General features: G+C 39.1%; 1 protein-coding gene across 5 annotated transcripts in view; it reads left to right on the top strand.

The window, feature by feature from the left end:
* Abca8a (ATP-binding cassette, sub-family A (ABC1), member 8a) overlaps positions 1–21262 on the top strand; it is a 71947-nt gene that overhangs the window by 5430 nt on the left and 45255 nt on the right. For 4 of the 5 annotated variants that reach the window (XM_006533063.3, XM_006533062.4, NM_153145.4 and 1 more), the window contains exons 2-12: positions 531–632; positions 2037–2241; positions 5521–5685; positions 7886–7989; positions 8615–8841; positions 12937–13078; positions 13342–13527; positions 16471–16612; positions 17949–18114; positions 20265–20323; positions 20621–20731. In XM_006533063.3, coding sequence (XP_006533126.1) covers positions 537–632; positions 2037–2241; positions 5521–5685; positions 7886–7989; positions 8615–8841; positions 12937–13078; positions 13342–13527; positions 16471–16612; positions 17949–18114; positions 20265–20323; positions 20621–20731 — 1603 coding nt within the window. In that variant the 5' untranslated portion in view covers positions 531–536. Of the gene's footprint in view, positions 1–530; positions 633–2036; positions 2242–5520; positions 5686–7885; positions 7990–8614; positions 8842–12936; positions 13079–13341; positions 13528–16470; positions 16613–17948; positions 18115–19935; positions 20078–20264; positions 20324–20620; positions 20732–21262 lie in introns of those variants that run through there. The other variant, XM_017314485.2, reaches the window with a different exon arrangement.

The following is a 21262-nucleotide window of genomic DNA, read 5'->3' as shown; positions in this document are numbered from 1 at the left end:
TGCACAGGGCACCATTACTGTTCATGACACTGTTGTTCTTATCAGGTGAGAAAAGAAACTTCCAAACTGAAGTCCTGCTATGTTTACCACTTCAGCAATTCAATGTTTTCACCGATTTAAGTTTTCCTCTCAGGAAAAGTGAACTATGGTGGTCTTCTCACATTGAATTAATATGCCTATTATGTTGTGCAAGAGATGTTGATTCATAAATTATATATAAAGGGCATCATTCAAGCCTGTATTCATGTTCCTCTCTCTCCTGTGTGTTTAAATGGCTATATATTGTACAAATTAGAATGTTAATGTATTTATGATATATGCTGTTTAAGTAAATACACTGTTGAAGAAGTCTGAGAGTGAGAAGAGAAAATGGAAAGGAAATAGAAGAGATACCCAGTGAATAAGTTATGAATCCCAGAATCCAAGTCTTTCCTTTGGAGTAAAGAGCAACCAGGCTCTGACATTTGCAGAGCATTTCCTCTTAAGATCTTAGTATTTGTTGACTCTTCTCTTTTTTTCTTATTAAACAGACCAAGATGGTTAAGAGAGAGATAAATGTGTGCCAACAAACGTGGGCCTTATTGTGCAAGAATCTTCTCAGAAAAAAGAGACTGAAAAGAGATACATTTTTGGTATGACTCAGGATCTGCCCTGCTTCCTGTGTGTAATGGTGCAGCATATTTCCTGTGTGCAAGGACTAGAGACACCGCTGGGAAGAAAATCATGGCTCCACACAAAAGGAGGAGGCCATTCACTAGGGACAGTATAACAGAGGAGGGGGTGCAAAATGAGAATACAATAAATAAATTCCTTTAAAGCCTACAAAACCACTTTCAAACTGTTTTGCTCACTAAGATTAAGATAGTAGCAGGTCAAAGAGACAAAGAATGTGCTGATAAACTCATACACCGATGGCAGAGCTAAAGGCTTTACTTCTCTCTCTCTCTCTCTCTCTCTCTCTCTCTCTCTCTCTCTCTCTCTCTCTTTCTCTCTCTTTAAGGGTTATTTATTTTATGTATGAATGTTCTACATGCATGTACACCTGCATGGCAGTAGAGGGCGTCAGATCCCACTATAGATGGTTGTGAGCCACCATGTGGTTGCTGAGAATTGAACTCAGGAACTCTGGAAGAGCAGCCAATACTCTTAACTGTTGAGCCATCATCTCTCCAGTCCCTGGATCTTCCTCTTTTAAAACGGCATTTGGTTTCTTATGAACACAGAAACTTTGTGAAATTGGCATAATTGTGAAGAAAAGTCTTCCCACTGAAGTATCAGATAGTGCAGCCAGGTAGCATTTGCTAACTAAACTGCGAGATTATGCTAAGGACATATTCAGTGAATTTTTTTAAATAAATTTTCTCTTTCTCTTCCTTCTTTCCTTCCTTCCTTCCTTCCTTCCTTCCTTCCTTCCTTCCTTCCTTCCTTCCTTCCTTCCTTTCTTTCTAGATTTATTTATTATGTATACAGCATTAGGCCTGCATGTATGCCTGCCTGCAAGCCAGAAGAGGGCATCAGATCTCATTACAGATGGTTGTGAGCCCCCATGTGGTTGCTGGTAATTATTATTAAACTATCAACACCAAGATAATAATAATTATTAACTTGTCAGTGTCCTGGAACTATTTCTGCCCACTGATTCTTGAAGAAAACTCAAATGGAGGGGTGCTGGAGGGAGTCTAAGGCCAGCCACAGCCACAGCCACAGCCGCCTCCTACTGAATTTTAAAACTCAATTATTCTCTTTGCACTAGAGCAGTGAATTTCACTTCCACAATTCCCTAGAGGCTATGTATAGTGGCCATATCTGAACCCTTTGGAGGCTGAGGCACAAGGACCACATCTTTAAAGCCAGCTTAGGATAGGTAGCAAGATAACATCTTTAAAAATAAGACTTGATAATGATAGGGAATGCTTACCTTTTGTAGACGGAGAAATTTGAAAATTCATCAACAAATATAGCTATATGGCAAAACCAATTGCATTTGACTCATTAGAAACTACAGTTGTCTTTGTTTCTTTTATCTGGCTTTGTAGGAATTCCTGTACACAGCACTTATACTACTTAGTTTAATTTTATTTCTTCAATTGCATGAAGTTTATGATTTTTCGTCACTGCCTGATGTGGACCTGGGACGCATTGATTCATTTAATGACTCCACCTTTATGATTGTGTACACACCTATCACCCCAACAACTCAGAGGATAATGGATAGAGTCTCTTTGGTCTCTTACATGACAGGTGAGTTTTCTGTTAAACCAGAGGAATCTCTCTTCTTAGTTCAGTTGGTTATACATATACACTGGTTAATATATAGTTCACTTGGTAATCTCTCTCTCTCTCTCTCTCTCTCTCTCTCTCTCTCTCTGTGTGTGTGTGTGTGTGTGTGTGTGTGTGTGTGTGTTCCATGTACATTAGCATTCAGGTGTAGAAGCTAGCAGAGTCCCAAACAAGATGTAAGCTGTCTTCCTTTATTATTCCCATCTTATTGCCTGAGACAGTCTTTCACTGAACTGGAAGACCATTGTGTAGGCTTGGTTAGGATGACTGGCCAGACAGCTCACTGAATCGCTTCCAATTGCTGAGCCATATCTAGCCATATCCAGTTTTTATATATATATATATATGGGTCCTGGGAAATTGGAACCGGGGTCCTCATGTTTGTAGGACAAATACTCTTACCAACTGGGTCATCTCTTCAGCACCTCACTTAATCCATTATTTATTCAAAATTACTAATTGTATAGCATATCAGCAGCATGGTTTCCCTAGCTCACATCAGGGCCTAAGAATAATTAGCATTGCCTTTTTTTAAAATTTAAAACTCAATCACTGACCCTTTAACACACACACACACACACACACACACACGTCTTTATTAATAAAATCTGTGATAGGTTACCACTGTATAGCTCAGGCTGGCCAAAATCTCATAGTCCTGTGTCAGCTTCCCAAGTACTGGGATAACCTTGTGTCACCATTTGCAGCGTCAGCATTCTATTTAAAAGTTCTTCTAAAATGAGTTCTCTGTTTCAGTCTTTGCTTTTTATGTTAGATTATTTACATGGGAGGAGCATTATGATAATTAAAAAAAACTTGGTCACAGGTTTTCTTTTTATAATGGTAGAGCAGCAAGAGTAGTGGGGGTGGGGGAGCTTTGGGGACAGTTTTGCTGTATTATTGTGTAGTACTTCAGGTATTTCCTAAAGAACCTTTGAGCCCCCTTTCATTCGTTTGGAGGATCAGGTCAGTAGCATATATCTTGAGTCTTTCACTTGTAAGTGAATGTTAATGGTTTTAAGTCAATTGACAACTTATTACCTGTTTGTCTTGTTCTGAGTTTGTTCAGTGCAGTCTCAAGAATTAGTTTCAACCAGGTTAGGGGCATGGGTAGGAATCAAGGATATCTTTCCTATCAGCTCCAGCTCGGGTTCAGAGCCACCCCAAGAACGCATCCAAACCATGTCAACCCAAAAGAGCAAGCAGACTGGTGTTTGCGACTGAACTTTCAGAATGTTTCCTAGTAGGAAGACAAGTTAAAGCCAGCAGGTGGAAAATAACAGATTTCTTTTTCTTTTTTCTTTTTATTTCTCTTAAATACAACTTCAAATCCTACAGTGTCCTTTAGTATGAAGCAAGGAAAAAAATACCAAAGAATCTCAGCTATGGTGATGGCCCTGTGATGTCAGCTGAGTGTGATGACGATATCGCAGGAAGACCTTGTCATTAATTGGCTGTATTCGCATGGTCCATCAAAGGCACTCCCGTTGACTGGACCCAGTCACTGGAAATCTATAATATCTTTCTTCCCTTTTTAGTCATATCTATCCATAGGCTTGCTCTGGCTCGGGTAACCATGACTTGTCTACTGGGATTCTGACCTCAGAAGCAGATTCAATATCTACGAGTCCACCCTCACCACAGTGTATGCTTGGGCAAACCACCTGCTCCTGGGAGTCTCTGTGACCGTGGTCCCCAGACTATGCTGAGGTTTTCCTTCCTGTCTCTGCTTCCCTGCCCACTGAGGGCCACATGGATACAAAACATCCCAAACCAGTGTCCTCTGGCATCCCACTAACCGTCTTCTGACATTGAGCCTGAACCTGAATATACATTCGGGGGTGCTGGGCATCGAACCCCTCCATACTGAACCTGCTTCTAATTTAAGATCACACCCTGATTTGACCTGCTACCCAAGACCCACATCTTTCTATTTCTACTCTCCGTGTCATAGATGTTTTCTGTGGAGTGAAAATAATGGGTTTTTAGGGAAAAGGAATTCGAGTAATATCTTCTCCTAAAGAAAAAGCAATTAAGCAATTAAGCTACAGATACACTTATGGTTTGTTTTTTTGTTTTTTTTTTGTTTTTTAATTTTTGAACCCTTATCTTCCTCTACAATATTAAATAGTCTAATTGGAATGGTAGGTTATTTTGTATTGTGAGAAACTGTTATTAGAGTATATGAAAGACAATAACTAGTTACATACATTCCTCTGATTTTATCCACAACATTGGAAATATATTTTGGACATTTTTAGTATGAGCGATTCATCCAAGGTCATTAGACAATTTGAGGTTATTTCCATTACAAATTTTATCTGGGAGGGGAATGGAATAAGGTTTCTGTTGTGTGTAGCTTTGTTACCCCACCTAAGCTCCAGGAATGGGCTATGCTACCAGCCCCCACCCAGCTTCTTTGGAATCCACAGATAAAAGACACACACACACACAGTTTGTTCAATTTCAACTTGCCTTTTAACACAATTGCTGGGCACCTCTTATCTCCCACCTAGAAAAGCAAGCCCTTATCAACATCCTTAGCTCTGCCTTTTCCTCCTGCCCTTAACTTTAGTTGCTCAGTCACGTCCTTGACCACCTACCTGTAGGAGCAGCCTGTGTGGTTACTCCTGCTTGGAGATCTCATATGGGTGGTCAACTTTTCTCCGTCAAAAGCATGGCAAACTCTCCACACTTCCCTTGCATCTGTCTGCTTCCTCCAGGGACCCCAAATCCCACCTATTCCTTCCTCCCAGCAACTGGCCCATGGCTTCTTTACAGATATATCAAGAAGCTGTTGGGAAACAGGACAGCATCAGACCCACCCCTATATGGTTTTATGATTGTTTGAAAGAGAAACAAGACCTCAATACATTTGAACAGTGTATATGTGGTGGTGCTGTTTGAGGAGGTTAGGAGCTGTGGCCTTGCTGAAGGAAGTATGTCACTGGGGGTAGACTTTGAGAGTATAAAGCCTTACCCTACTTGCAGGCCACTGTCTCTGCTTTATACTTGCATTTGAAGATATGATATCCCTCCTCCTGCTGCCATGGCTCTGCCCTGCCACAGTAGACTCTTCACTCTGGAGCTACAGGCTAAAATCAGTTTTCTCCTCCTTAAGTTGACTTTGCTCATGGTGTTTGAATTACAGCAACAGAAAAGTACCTAAAGTGGCCTCTCGTAGGTATTGTTTAGAGAAATGTATTTATAGAACTTTTTTTTTCTTTCTTGGAATGCCAGGAAGAAAAATATTGGCTTCTCCGAATGAAGAAAATATGACAGAACTCATTTCAATGCGTTTCAGTGATGTAGTGGGGGTCATATTCACCAACGCTTACTCCTACAACTTGAAGTTCATAAAAGGAGCAAGGATCCCCACCATAAAGGAGCATCAGGACCACACAGGTGACTGTGCAGCTCCTGCACTGGAGGGCTTTCCATTTTTCTAATGTTATAAGAAATGTAGGGCTATGTCCTGCCTAGTTTCAGTTTTAATTGGACAATATGGGAAAAGGGGACCTTGACTCAAGAATTTCTTCCCTTAGATTGGCCTGTGGGCATATCTATATCCCATTTTCTTAATTGCTAATCAATGTAGGAGGGTCCAGCACACTGTGGGTAGTACTATCTCTAGGGAAGTGAGTCTAGGCTGTAAAATAAATGTAGCTGAACAAGCAACAGGGAGCAATCCATGTGCCTGCCTTGACTTCCCTTAATGATGTACCAGAACTTTTAAGCTAAAATAAGTCCTCAGTTCCCAAGTTACTTTTGGACATGGGGTTATATCATAGCAACAAAAAGGAAACTTGAACAGGATATTAATTAATACGAAACAATAAGCTTCAGTAACAAAGGCAGGGAGCGGAGGAGATACCTCGGTTAGTAAAGGACGTGCTGAGCAAGCAGGGGTTGGGTAGTTTGCTGCCTAGAACTCGTGGTGATGCTCTCTTGCAAATGCAGTGCTGGAGTTGTAGTTCCCTAGACAGCCAGGCTAGCCTATTTAGTGAGTCCCTGACCTTAATGAGAGACTCCCATCTCACAAGACAAGGTGGATGGCTCCCAAGAAACAACACTCAGGGTTGACATCTGACCTTCACACTTGTGTGCACACATGAACATACACATTAACTCATACTTCCCACCCCCACCATTACAAAGGTAAAGTTGACTTCTAGAGGTAAATAAAATTAGAAAAACAAGAAATGTTACGCGCACACACACATACATATGCCTGTGCATGCGTACACACACACACACACACACACACACACATTCATCATAAACTAAATCCACATGAAAGAGAAAGATCACAGTATCCAATAGTGAAGGTGATTGCTAAAAACCAGTGTATCCTGTTCAGGTTTCCTGATGACATCTGAGTTTAACAACTTTGCCAACAGGAACCTTGATCTTCCATCGCAGACAAATCACATGGTCTTGTGCTTGCACTAGTTGGGGTTGTGTTATCAGGCTAGAACTTTCGAAAAGATATACCCATGGCCAGATAGGATAGGTTAGACCTGAGACAAGAGGATGATTACAAGTTCAAGGCCAGCATGGGCTACCTACTGAGTTTCATGCCAGCTTAGGTTACAGAATAATAATAATAATAATTCTTCAAAAATAAAACTAAAACATAATAAGAGCAGCAAAGAACTTGCCTTTCATCATTGGTAAGAGTGGAGGAGGAGTGTTGTTTAGAAATACAAACATCGTTTAAAGAACTTATCAGTGGCCATTAATATTAGGAAAGTGTTTGTCCTGGGATGATGAGAGATTGAATCAATAGAACAAGACCACAGAAGAAACAGGGGTTGGCACCTTTTCGACTTCACTTCTTAAGGTGCACGGGGCCACTTACAGATGTTACTTCTGCTTGCCAATATGCCATTTTTAAGATGACATGTGCCTCCATCAGTTAAAGATATTTTTAAGTTAACATAGCACAGAGCAAATTTTCTAACTTAATGTTGGGTTATCTTTAATGAACTGTAGTTGAAATTTCGATGGTGGGGGATACATTTGACTTTTTATTTTTCAATGTAACTTTTCTTCATACGTCTACCTAATTATTATCTTATGAATTTCATCTGCTCTTGACTTTGTTGTATATTATCTCATTAGAAAAATACTTGACTACAGTGGGGTCTTTGTGTTATTTTAGACTTTGCTACTACCTTTGGATAATCTTCAAAGTTATTTTAAAACACTAGTTCAAAGATTGGGAGTATAGCTCACTGCTATGATGCTTATCCAGGAAGTATAAGGCTATAAGTTTAATTCTCCTGCATCAGATCATAGTAATAATAATAATAATAATCATAATCATAAATACAAAAGGGGAAAGAAAAACTCAAAATTATGAATAGAGAAACAGAAGAAAATATGACAAAGTACTGACTCTAAGAAAATGTAGAAACAAGAACATCTTCTAGGGTGCTTGGCTTTCTATCCTCACTTCAATAATTATTAATAACTACAAATTTGAGATTTTATGGATTTCAAGGCAATAAATGTGTTTTCAGTGCCTGAGGATATTGTAAAATTCACTGTTTGCCATATTAGGGTCACATCCCACGCTCATATTTTTCCTTTGTTTTCAAAGCTCATTGTCATTCCTATGGAGAGATCATTTATTGTGGCCTTTCAGAATTCTGGAGAGATGGGTTTGTGGCTCTTCAAGCTGCCATTAACGCTGCCATCATAGAAGTGAGTGTAAATGTCTGATGAAAATTAATCCTACTCAGTTTTGTGAACATGTCAGTAGACAGCTATGTTCTTTCATTCTCTCACTATCAGTTACTATTTCATGATGATTTACTATGCACCTATCCACATTTCACCAAAGTAAAGTTCACCAAAGTGGCCACATTACCAGTTAGAGTAGAATAACAGCACCATGGACAGAATAAGACTTTTTTCTCTAGGAATCAGTCCTCTTAGGGAGACAGACACATAATCACATGATTATTAAAATAGAAAACACACGTTATCATGGAATGCTTGTGTCTGTAAAGGAACACAGAATTCTCTGCTTAGATGGAAGGATTCCTATTAAAGAGATCCTTATCCCTATCACTGTGGGAAGTGTATCTACCTTATATAATAGAGAACGATGTTCCACGAGAAGTGAACAGACAATGATAAACATGAAGTTGATAAAACTTGGAGTAATGTGGGCCGACCAGGATGAGAGATTTGACTCTAGAATTTAAGTAACCGAGTTACAGAACATGTGAGAAGACACTCGGGCTAACTTCCAATCCAGACAAGTCAGTTATATCTTCCAGGGAAACAGGATGCTGTTTGTGTCTTCATTGATATCTTTGTTTAGGTCACAACAAATCACTCAGTGATGGAAGAGATGATGTCACTTACCGGAAAATACATCAAGATAGATTCTTTCGTTGGGCAAGAAGGGACAACGACAGACTGCTTCCTTTTTTTCTGTATCATTCGTTTCTCCCCACTTACCTATTATATCTCAGCTGGTGTTACAAGAGAAAGGAAAAAGATGAAGGGCTTGATGGCAGTGATGGGCCTTCGGGATTCAGCATTCTGGTGAGTGAGTGGAGGGGCTCAGAAAAAGTGAGCTTTTAGGATAAAAACACTACTAGGAAGCAGGACTGTAGCTCAGCTGGCAGAGCGCTTGTCTGGCATGCTTAAAGACTTGAGTCTGATCCTTAACACTCTATAAACTGGGCATGGTGGCACATACCCATAATCTCAGCTCTTGGAGGGTAGAGGAAGAATAAGGAGAAGTTTAAGGTCATTAATGACCACATGTGGAGTTCAAGGTCAACTTCAGGGGTATGGCATGGTCTCAAATAAAGCCTCTGCCATTATTAGAACATTCTTGATTTGTTTTTCTGAATTACATGGGATCTTCCTGGTGTAATGCTTGACAGAAAAAGCCTGGACTTGGTCACACTTAACTATGAGATGAACAATGTGTACAGATTTGCCATACATTGAGTGACATTTCAGATATTGCACAATCAATATCTATTGCTTTCAGATTCATGAGAAATCTAATAGTAGATAAAATGCTTCCTTTAGAGAAGTGGCTTACATCCTCCCTAATGCTGTGAGCCTTCATGTTGGGGTGATTCTCCAACCATAAAATTATTTTCATTGCTACTTCATAATTTTCATTGCTACTACTGTGATGGATCATAATGTAAATACTTTTGGGGATGGGTTTTTACCAAAGGGGTCATGACCTACAGGTTGGGAACAACTGCCTTGGTTCTTGTTGCTATTGGAAAAAATTAAGCAATTTATTCGATCACTTAAATGGGATACTCTGCTAAAAGCATTATGGAAAAATCCACTGCCGAGGCGAAGATACTAAGTGCTATGCTCCCCAAGCAGTAGATTTACCCAAGAGAAACAAAAGAGCAGGAAAATAAAGTAAGCATCTACTGATGCCTCCTTTGCCCCTTGCCAGTTGTGTTATCACAGGAAAATGGCACACATCAGTGAGCCTCAGTTTCTGCCTCTGCCAAAGTGGGGGATAACATCCAATTATACCATCCTTGCATGGTTGTTGGCATGATTAACTATTCTCATTCTTTTTAAAAACCATTTTCTTATTTTATGTGTATGGGTGTTTTGCCTGCATGCATGTCTGTACATCACATGTGTGTCTGGAGCCCACAGAGGCTAGATGATATGTTACACATATTTGTGAGTTGCTGCATGGATGCTGGGAATCAACCCTGGGTTCTCAACAAGAATAGTCAATGCTCTTAACCCACTGAGTCACATTTCTGGCCCCTCACCACATTCTTGTAAAACCCTAACCTAAACTTTGAAAAGTATTTGGTGATCAGTAGATACTAAATATTCACATGTGTTTGGGAAGTTAGGGTTATGATCTGTGTCTAAACTGCAAGTTGAAAGACTAGGTTTCTACTCTTCAATTACCACAAAGCAACATGGTCTTCCTTGGTCATGGGATATGTAAGAATCATGCCATGGTAAACACATTATTTATCCATAGTCTCTTTTTCTATAATAGGATAGATAATAGAGTGTTCTATTTAATTGACAAAAATGATGGGTTGGGTGTTAGGTGTATCTTATACTTTATAAATTACACATTGGTAATAGTTGTGTTCAATTTACATTTGAGAGGAAAGAGCCTTTTAACTGTACAAAAGGGGAGAAATGTGGATTGCTGTGTATATTAGTCAGGGTTCTCAAGAGTCACAGAACTTATAGATAGTCTCTATATAGTAAAGGGGTTTATTGATGACTTACAGTCTGCAGTTCAACTCCCAACAACGGTCCACAGCAGCTGTGAATGAAAGTCGAAGGATCCAGCAGTTGCTCAGTCCCACATGGCAAGCAGGCAAAGGAAGGAGAACGAGACTTCCTTCTTCCAATGTCCTTATGTAGGTCTCCAGCAGAAAGCATAGCCCAGATTAAGGGTGTGTGCCACCACACATTTAATCCCAGATGACCTTGAACTCAGAGATCTCCCTGTCTTAATCTTCTGGAATCAATAGCTACTATGCCTCAAGATCTCCATACCAAGATCCAGGTCAAAAACTTCTATCTCCCAGCCTCCAGATTAGGGTCACTGGTGAGCCTTCCAATTCTGGATTGCAGTTCATTCCAGATATAGTCAAGTTGAATAGCCACTACACTGTCTATATGCAGGTGAGGATAGGCACAAGATAAGGCTAGAACCTGTGATTGGGCAGTGGGCTGAGTGTTTTAGAGATGAGAGAGATAGGGAGGCACAAAGAGAAGGAAGGAAGATGGAGTAAGAGAAAGATGAACCAGATCTGCATGACTTTAAATAGCCACAGGGAGCTATGAATATCGTATAAGGGATGGATAATTACAGGACAATTTGTCTAATCTAGGTGGGACGTTTGTATCAATGTCTATTGGCTCTGAGTTCATTGTGTGGGCATTTTGTGGGTTGAGAATTTATTGATATAAATCTGACTGATAAATCTAAAAAAAATAGTCTATTTCTTGAGCAGAAAGTTGCAATGGCTCACTCAAATCCTACAAACATGAATTTTATATATTTATCATAATTAATAAACTAGAGCAGTCATTAGTGACTAAAGAGCTTATTTAAATTAGGGCTCACTGTGTTGCAGTGAAATGATTGTCAACAAATGCATACTGCCTTACATCTATAGTCTCCGTAGCATGGACTGCAGTTTTACTATCCCAAAACTGTTCTCTGTCCATTTATTCAACCTCAGACTCTCCCTGCACTCCTGGAAATCACTGGCTATTTTATTCTCCATAAGCTCACTTGTTTTCAAGTTGAGATCTATATAATGTTTTGTGAGACTGGTCACGAAAATGGTAGGTAGTTGAGATGAATCTATAACTTAAGATTTATATTCTTGACTTGACAAAACTAAATGTCATTACATGGGTAGGAATTACATTTGCAGGAATTGCATGCGTAATCAGGAGCAGGAAACATTTATCTTATTCTCAAGCTCCTACAAGTTAATATCCATCCATCTGTGAGATTAGTGGAAATGAATGAGTTAGCTCCGTTTTGGTAGGATTCTTTTTTTGTAAATTGGGTCAGTAAATGATACTGCAGAGAAAGTAGGAAGTGCTATAAGAATTATTTTTATCAACAAAAATACAACTTGTTATTATGACATGTAGTTATCACTACAATAATATATTCATAAAGGATTTTTTGTCATTAAACATTATGTATTAGTATGTGTGTGTTCTTGTATGTGCATGCATGTGTCCAGAAATCAACTCCAGTGTCACATCTCAGCTATTGTTCATATAATTTATTCAGAGTCTTTCTTTGGCCTGAAATTCAAGGGTTAGATTTCATTGACCTACTAGAGAATCTTGTCATCTCCTGGTCCAAGGGATCTATCGATTTCCCTATCCCTAGTTCTGGGACCACAAGCATTTGCCGCTGTGCACAGTTTTTGTTTGTTTATTTGGTTTGGTTTTGTAGGTTCTGGGAATCGAACTCCAGTCTTCATCCTTCCATGCCAAGCACTTTATCTACCAAGCTAGCTCCTTATATCCCTTTATCGACACTTTTAAGATTTATAGTGTTAAGACTATGAGGATTTTAAGACTATAACTTGTCAGATAGTACTAATAAAGAAAAGGAAAATGAGCAAAGGAAAGCAAGTATATGTTTTGTAATAATAATATGAACCCCAAAAGCATCCTATCTTAAGTAAAATATGGCTGATATTAAAGAATATAGAGCATTTGATGTCCCTATAAGGAGGAAGAGAAACTTTATTATAAGCACAATACAGGAAGAAGGAAGCATAGAATTAGGCACACTTATTTCCTTACAAAGCCAGGAAAGAGGTTAGATCAGAGAACCTATACATAGGACAAAGAAACTCTAACTTACTTCTCAGCAATAGTAACTCATCAAGACACACATGCGTCCATGGAAAAGACTGTCAGGGTGCATAAGATTTGTTCTTAATCTTTCTGTTAATTCTAAGTATAAGATTATTTACAATCCTAAATCACGACATTGGTTTATATATTCTAGAAGATCCTGTGAATTTTGGTGGGAGGATGAGTGTGTGATTGAAACAAGGGTCACTTGAATATCCAGAAATAGGACCTCTTTTTTGTCTAATCATGAATACTAATAGAATTCTGTTTTTGTATCAGGCTGTCCTGGGGTTTGCTCTATGGTGTCATTGTCTTCGTTGTGACCCTTCTCTCGACAACTATTGTAAAACTGGTCCAATTTGTCTTTTTGACTGGATTTATGGTGATCTTCAGTCTCTTTTTCTTCTATGGCTTATCTCTGGTGAGTTGGTGAATACAAAATGCTCTCTTGGTTTTCAGTCTGAGAAACAAAGTTGGTACCAATCAGGTGATTGCTGTATATACCTGTTTTGTATTTGCATGAGACAATATGTACTGAAATAGTATTTATCTATAGTTCTTTGTAGTTCTAACATTCTTTAAAGTTAGTAGAAAAGAGCTGAAGTTTATACAGGAAATCATCTGTTTTGTTATAGTAAGAACTCTTAGATAAACGTAAACCAACTGGGTCTTCTCTTGTTATAGATCTCTTTGTCTTTCTTGATGAGTGTTTTACTAAAGAAGTCTTTTCTCACTGACCTGGTGGTGTTCTTGCTCACTGTTTCCTGTGGAAGTCTTGGATTCACAGCATTGTACAGATACCTTCCTGTATCCTTGGAGTGGCTTCTAAGTTTGCTCAGTCCCTTTGCTTTTATGCTTGGAATGGTCCAGGTGAGTGGGAAGCTAGTTAGCTTACTAGTTATATTTCTAAAATACTTTCCTCCCCGGAAGTCAATATTCTTACAGTCATTTGTTTTGTTTTGATTTAGTTGGTTGTTTTTTTGTTTTTGTTTTTGTTTTTCTGTTGTTACTCTATGCCAAAATTTTTTTTATTATATATTTTCTTTATTTCCATTTCAAATGTTATCCCCTTTCCTGGTTTCCCCCCTGAAAACCCCCTATCCCCTCCCCTCTCCCCCTGCTCACCAATCTACCCACTCCGGCTTCCTGGCCCTGGCATTCCCCTATTCTGAGGCACAGAACCTTTACAGGTCCAAGGCCCTCTCCTCCCACTGATGACCAACTAGGCCATCCTCTGCTACATATGCAGCTAGAGCCATGAGTCCCACTATGTGTTTTCTTTGATTGGTGGTTTAGCCCCGGGGAGCTCTGGGGGGGGGGTACTGGTTAGTTCATATTGTTGTTCCTCCTATGGGGCTGTAAACCCCTTCAGCTCCTTGGGTCCTTTCTCTAGTTCCTTCATTGGGGACCCTGTGCTCAGTCCAACGGTTGGCTGTGAGCATTCACTTCTGTATTTGTCAGGCACTGGCAGAGTCTCTCAGGAGACAGCTATATCAGGCTCCCTTATAGTCATTTCTACAGGTAGCCTTTTAAGCACTATAGTTCCATGGAACATACTTGTGAGGTTTCAAAGATGGAGAAGTCACTTTCTCCTAGAAAATAAGTTCTTTTGTGTGTAAAAAGATGAATAGATTCATAATTCCATATATATATGTATATATTCAGCATATGTACTGTATATATTCAGTATATATATGCATATATATGCATATATATTCAGTATATAATGAAAATACAGTATATAGTGTTTTGTCACATCCCAAAGTTTGCTATGAATTGAATTTAACCTGATGTGTCCCAGTTAACCATCCTATTTAATTTTACAAGGCTAATGTGATTTAATTCTGAAGCAGTAACAGAAAGCAAAATAAAATAAAAATGAATGTTTTGGATGCTCAGCCATTGACTAGGAAATCTCTTTTTGATCCTCAAGTATTTTTTTCTTCTCCTCCTCTACTTAGCTCTTAAACTGATCAGAGGGACTCTTTCACCTATGGAATAGGTCCAATTATTTACTCTCCATTATGATATGATGATAAGAATTGCTGCCACACACACACACGCAAACACCAGCTATAGATTATGGATGCAAAGGTATCTTTTATTAAAAATTTATTTGGGTGTGTGTGTGCACGTACACATACACATGGTTACCTCTGTTCAGGCCCCTGCAGAGGTCAGAAGTGGGTATCAGATACCCTGTCAACTGAAGCTATAGGTGTTTATGAGCCAACCAGTGTAGGTGCTGGAAGCAGAACATGAGTCCTCTGCAAGAGCAGCAAGTTCTAAGGCAGCTCTCCAACACCATCAGTCAGTTTTCTTACTGTCTTTGTTTAACCATAAAGTGCATTATCCTTAGGTTTTTTAGCTGCCATGAAGAGCATCTTTTCTGTCCCCATTCCCAGTTCAGCAAGGTCTTACCCAACTGCCACTCCTTCACTAAGTTCTTTTTCCATCTAATGTGTGTCTCATTTAGAACACACATTCACATAGTACTACCTGAGGACCCAACTATACCACTCCTGGGTATATACTCAAAAGATGTGCCAACATATAACAAGGATACATGCTCCACTATGTTCATAGCAGCCTTATTTATAATAGCTAGAAGCTGAAAAGAACCCATATGTCCTTCTACAGAGGAATGGATAAAAAAAAATGTGGTACATTTACACAATGGAGTACTACTCAGCTATTAAAAAACAATAAATAATGAAATTCTTAGGCAAATGGATGGAATAGAAAATATCACCCTGAGTGAGGTAACCTAGTCACAAAAGAACACACATGGTATGCACTCACTGATAAGTAGATATTAGCCCCAAAACTCAGAATACCCAAGATACAATTCACATGCCATATGAAGCTCAAGAAGAAGGAAGACCAAAGTGTGGATGCTTCAGTGCTTCTTAGAAGGGGGAACAAAATACTTATGGGAGTAAATACGGAAATAAAGTGTGAAACAGAGATTGAAAGAAAGGCCATCCAGAGACTGCCCCATCTGGGGATCCATCCCATATACAGTTGCCAAACACAGACACTATCTACTGTGGATGCCAAGAAGTGCGTGCTGACAGGAGCCTGATATAGCTGTCTCCTGAGGCTATGCCAAATCCTGAAAAATACAGAGGTGGATGCTCCCAGTCAACCAGCAGACTGAGCACTGGGTCCCCAACGGAGGAGTTAGAGAAAGGACTGAAGGAGCTGAAGAGGTTTGCAAGCCCATAGGAAGAACAACAATGTCAACCAACCAGAACCCCCAGAATTCCCAGGGACTAAACCACCAACCAAAGAGTACACATGGAGGGACTCATGGCTCCAGGCACATATATAGTAGAGGATGGCTTTGTCGAGCATCAATGGGAGGAGAGGCCCTTGGTCCTGTGAAAGCTCGATGCCCCGGTGTTGGGGAATGCAAGGGTGGATAGGCAGGTGGGTGGGTGGGGGAACACCCTCATAGAAGCACGGGAAGGGGGATGTGATAGGGGGTTTCTTAGGGAGGGGGAGACCAGGAACGGGGATAACATTTGAAATGTAAATAAAGAAAATACCCAATTTAAAAAATAAAAACGAACACACATTCACTGTACTAAACATGATTACTTAAGTGAATTGTAGTTCTATATAATTTCGCGGATCAGTCAACATCTGTAATCTAGGCAGCCAGGCAGTTTGACTTTCAGGGATATGGCCGAATGTAATAGTTACAATCCATGAAATAGCTAAGCTGTTTTTGTTTGTTTGTTTGTTTGTTGGTATTTTAAATAATGCAATCATTTGTCTTTAATTTACTGGGTTACTTTCGATTTCCAGCTCTTACGTTTAGATTATGATGTGAATTCAAATGCAGACCCCATGGGCAACCCAAATGAAGTCATTGGCACAATCTTCATGCTGTTCTTTGATGGTGTCTTCTACCTGCTCTTGACATTCTACTTTGAGAAGGTTTTACCAAGTAAGTCGTTCCATGATAAGACTTACTGGCATGCTTGTAAATCTCATTTCTTTTTAATTGATTATAGTTTTTACATAGTGAGATTTTAAGGTACGTCCTTCAAGCACATCACCCATGACTCGAGTATGCCCATTTACAGGATAGACAGTGAGTGTAGTCACTCGGGGGATTTGGATTTTGTACTTGTGGAATATGCAGCCTCTTAGATGAGTGTGTATGTTGTTAATTTCTCTTTGTTTGTCTCTTTTTCCTTCCTATACTTAGGGACTTTAGTTCCTTAATGTATGTAGTTGCTTATAGATCTGTAGTTCTAAATTCTTTCTGCACATCTGGGCCACGTAATGAGCTTTATTATTTAACTGATGAATAAGCATAAATATACATCATCTATACTATGAAACATTATATACTTTGGAACATAGCTACATTGTGAATTACTCTGTTGAGTTTGTCAATATATATGTATTACCTTCGTGTTTGTGTTTGTGGTAACCAGTTTTTGAGATGTTTCAAGAGTACAAGACACTGTTACTAACTCTAACACGATGTTCTGAGATAGCTTAAATTCACTACTCCCATTTTTACTGAAACCCTATGAGGGTTTGGCAAAAGTCTCCCAAGTCTCTCTCTGCTATTTTGGCCCCCATGGTTGCCGTTATACTCTGAGTTTATGAATTCAACTCTTTATTTCCACAGATATCAGATAAGATGGCATTTTCCCCCTTTCACTTAAGCAAATTAAGTATAAATTTAATTGTTCTTTCTTTTGGACATTGGCCAAAACCTTGGGCAATTTGTGATACAATTCATTTTTTCTCAAGGATCAATTAAAAAATTCAATCTAATTTGATATATATGCTTTTCCCATATATGCTTAACAATATTTTATATTGCTTTGATACTTCCAATATATACATATACATATATATACATATATATCTTATGTATTACTTCATTTTAAGGAGATATATTTTTGCCAAGTGTAGAGCTCTAAACTGGCAGGTTTGTTTTTATTTCAACAGTACAAGCTTACTGATTTTAATCTCATTTAAATGTATGCCATCACCATCTTCTGACTCCTATGGTCCCCAGCAGGAAGTGCCTGTTCATTCTTATCTTTGTTTCCTTCTTTTATGTTCATTTATTTCAGCATCTTTTTTATGATTTTTTTCTTTTCATTGCTTTTAAACCTTCTGATTTTAAAATGAATTTGTGTCATGTGTGTACATGTCAATGTGTGTGTGTGTGCATATGTGTGAGCAAGTACTCATCTTTAGAGGTGGAGAGGGGCTTAAAACAGTGGCTGATCCAATGTGCAATTGCACTGGTTCAACAGGTGAATATGGACGTCGACACCCACCCTTGTTTTTCCTGAAGTCCTCATTTTGGTCAGGACAAAATCCAGCCAATCGGACTGCCCTTGACAATGAAACAGACTATGAGTTTTCTGATGACTCTTTTGAACCTGTGTCTATGGAATTCCATGGGAAGGAAGCCATCAGGTAAGATCAGATGTAGTGCAGATAGTCACAGCTATGTGAGTTTGTGAGTGACAGCTATGTCATGTACAGGAATAGAAGTTCCCAGAGGCCCTGTCTGTCTTCCATCTTTCACATTCTTTCTGTCTCCTGTTCTTCTAAGTTCCTTGAGCCTGGGCAGCTGAGCGTGTTGTTATTTTCCAATTTCTAATCCTAACTTTCACTTTCTAATATGGAGCCTGCCCCATAGATACCCTTCTTGCCCTGCTTTTGGTTAATTTTTAACCTCAGGCAAAGAAAGTCATATCAAGACGCTGCTTTTGTCTACTAGTCTCTATTGTTGCCTCTCTGGTATCTCAATGAACAAAAAGTGAGGAGAAAGAATAGAGCATTAGTGTTTAGGTGGTAGTGAGAAATCTGTTTTTTCTTTCTTTTTATTTAAAATATCCTTATTTTCATGCTTTTGTGTTTTGATCATTTTTTACCCTCCCCACCTCTTCCCAGATCCTGCCAACCTCTCTACCTACCTAACTTCACACACTATGACCTTTCTCTTTCTCAGTCCTCCCACCATAAAAATCAAACCAACCAAACAAAAACTAATAAGAAAAAAAAATGTCAAAAGAAGACAAAATGAAACAATGCCCTCCCCCAAAAGAACTTATCATGTTCATTTTGTGTTGGCCTGCCCTAGAGTATGGTTGAGATACTCAGTGGTACTCCATGGGAGAAAAAGGATTTTCCCTCTCCAGCAGGTATCAGTTGCAAATAGCTTCTTGATTAGAATGAGATCCCATGTCCACTTCTTCTCCATGCTGGGGTTTTGTTATGTTTGAACCTGTGCAGGGCTTGTGTATTCTGTCACACTCTCTTGGAGTTCATGTGTGCATCAGCCCTGTTGTGTCTAGAACAGTGGTTCTCAACCTTCCTAACACTGTGACCCTTTAATATAGTTCTTCACGTTGTGGTGACCCCCAACCATAAAATTATCTTGGTGTTACTTCCTAAGTGTAATTTTTCTAGGGCTAAGTAATATAAATATCTGATATGCAGGATATCTTATATGTGACCCCAAATGGGTCATGACCACAGGTTGAGGAACACTGCTCTAGAAGATGCTGTTTCCTTTGACTTATCACCATTTTTGGGTCTTACAATCTTGCTGCATATTCTTCCTCATTGGTCCTGGAGCCTTGCTTGAGGAGAGGGGTTTGATAAAGACATCTCCTTTAGGGTTGATTAAGCCAAAGTCTCTCACTATGCACAATGCCTAGTTGTCTCTGTGTTAATTACCATCTGCTGGGGAAACAGCTGTGAAAAAATCTATTTTAACCATTGTTTCAGAAAAGAGAGTCGGGGGCAAAAAACAAAAACAAAAACAAAAACCTCAAATGTATATTTACCTGATAGAATACAACCAGATAGATCGCATGGCTACATTTCCAGAGCCAGTATGATTTTAAATTGCAATGTATAGACTTTAGTGTTTAGCAGTACTTAAAATTATTAATATTTACACCCCTCTTAGTGGCCATAATCTTCATTATATAATGAATAACATCCAATACTTTTCATGGGCCACTTCTTCAACATGCAACATGAAACACTTTGTTAGTCTTCAAACTAACTGCAGTGTATACACTGTTAGTATTACTCCTTTCAGAGTTCTAAGAAATAGCTATATTTGTTGGCTAGTTAATGTTTAGACTCCAATGACGGCTAGCACCTCTGTTCATGGCATTTCTTCTTGTTGCCCTTCGATACTGCCTGGCTGACCTGAAGAGATTCTGGACTTTATGCAGATGTTTTTTCTAACATCTGTAAAGTGTTAGTTTCCTACTTTGCCTTGCTATGGTAGCTGTCCACATTGTATCATTTTCTAGCTTACCCTATCACTACGTATGGTTCAGCTCAGGAAAAATGCTCACAGTGGCTTGAACAGTGTCCAGGTCTCAGTCCACACCAAAGGAAGCAGCCTTTCCTCTAGGTAAGATCAGGCTTTAAAACACTGGTCCAAGTACCATTGCTGTCTAACCACAGCTAAGTGAAGCTCACATGCCATCCCTTATATCCTTGCAAGCCAAATCTGCGTAAAGATTTCAGCCAGACTAGGAGTTAGATAGTAAAGAAAACCATTGCTCCTTAAACAGTTTATCTCTTGCTCTCTTTCTCAGAATCAGAAATCTTACAAAAGACTACATACAAAAGTCTAAGCGCACAGAAGCTTTGAAAGGTAAGTAACTAAGGTAGAAAAATATGGTTTTTAGTCAGTTAACTTTTCTCTCCATGAGCAATTCTAGACTGTGTAAGTGGATGTTGAGTCTCCTGACCCCCCAAACCCCACAACTGAGCTAACATTGACAGGCTGTGTGATTTTGAGTATTAACTTTGAGTATTAATTTTGATTTAATAAGTGAATGAATGTATACTTTTATAAATTCTAGTCACACTATAAATACGTAGGCACTATATGAGCCCTGAATTAAACCTACATTTGTGATTTTATACCTTCATGCTGTTTTCCTCCCAGATCTGACACTGGATGTATATAAAGGCCAGATTACTGCGATCCTTGGTCACAGTGGAGCTGGGAAATCAACACTGTTAAATGTCCTGAGTGGGTTGTGTGTTCCCACCAAAGGTAAGAGACAGAGTCTTTCCTCTAAGTTGGCAATCATCTGTGCTTTTGTTAGACATTTGAGCATTAAGGTCAGACAGAGATAAACTCCCAGCTATTGACACATAATCTCTATTACTCTTTTATAAAATGTATATGATATTAACTGAAATGTACAGAATTTTAGTATTTTAGAATACTCAAAATTTTATAGAATTAACAGTTTCAATTGATATTGATCACATTTTTCTGTATAGATAAAGTAACCTTGAAAATTAGCAACTTTTAAAATATGACTGGAAAGGTCTCTCAATCTCACTGTTTTGACTGTAACTTATAACCTAGAATGGCTTTACCTACATGTGTGAGACTTTAGCTGGGCTATTCTCCCCTTCCCCTTCTCCCCTCCCTTCCCTCTCTATCTCCTTCACCCTCTCTATCTCCTTCATCCCCTCCCTCTCCTTCTCCCTCTTCCCTTTCTCCCCTTTCCCCACCTCTCTCCTCCTTCTCTCTCCCCTCTCTCCTCCCTGCTCTCTCTCTCTCTCTCTACCCCTT

Source organism: Mus musculus, chromosome 11 (assembly GCF_000001635.26).
Source record: "Mus musculus strain C57BL/6J chromosome 11, GRCm38.p6 C57BL/6J".
Classification (NCBI taxonomy): domain Eukaryota; kingdom Metazoa; phylum Chordata; class Mammalia; order Rodentia; family Muridae; genus Mus; species Mus musculus.
The sequence above is the reverse complement of the archived record's forward strand: the minus strand, read 5'-3'. Positions and strand labels throughout refer to the sequence as shown.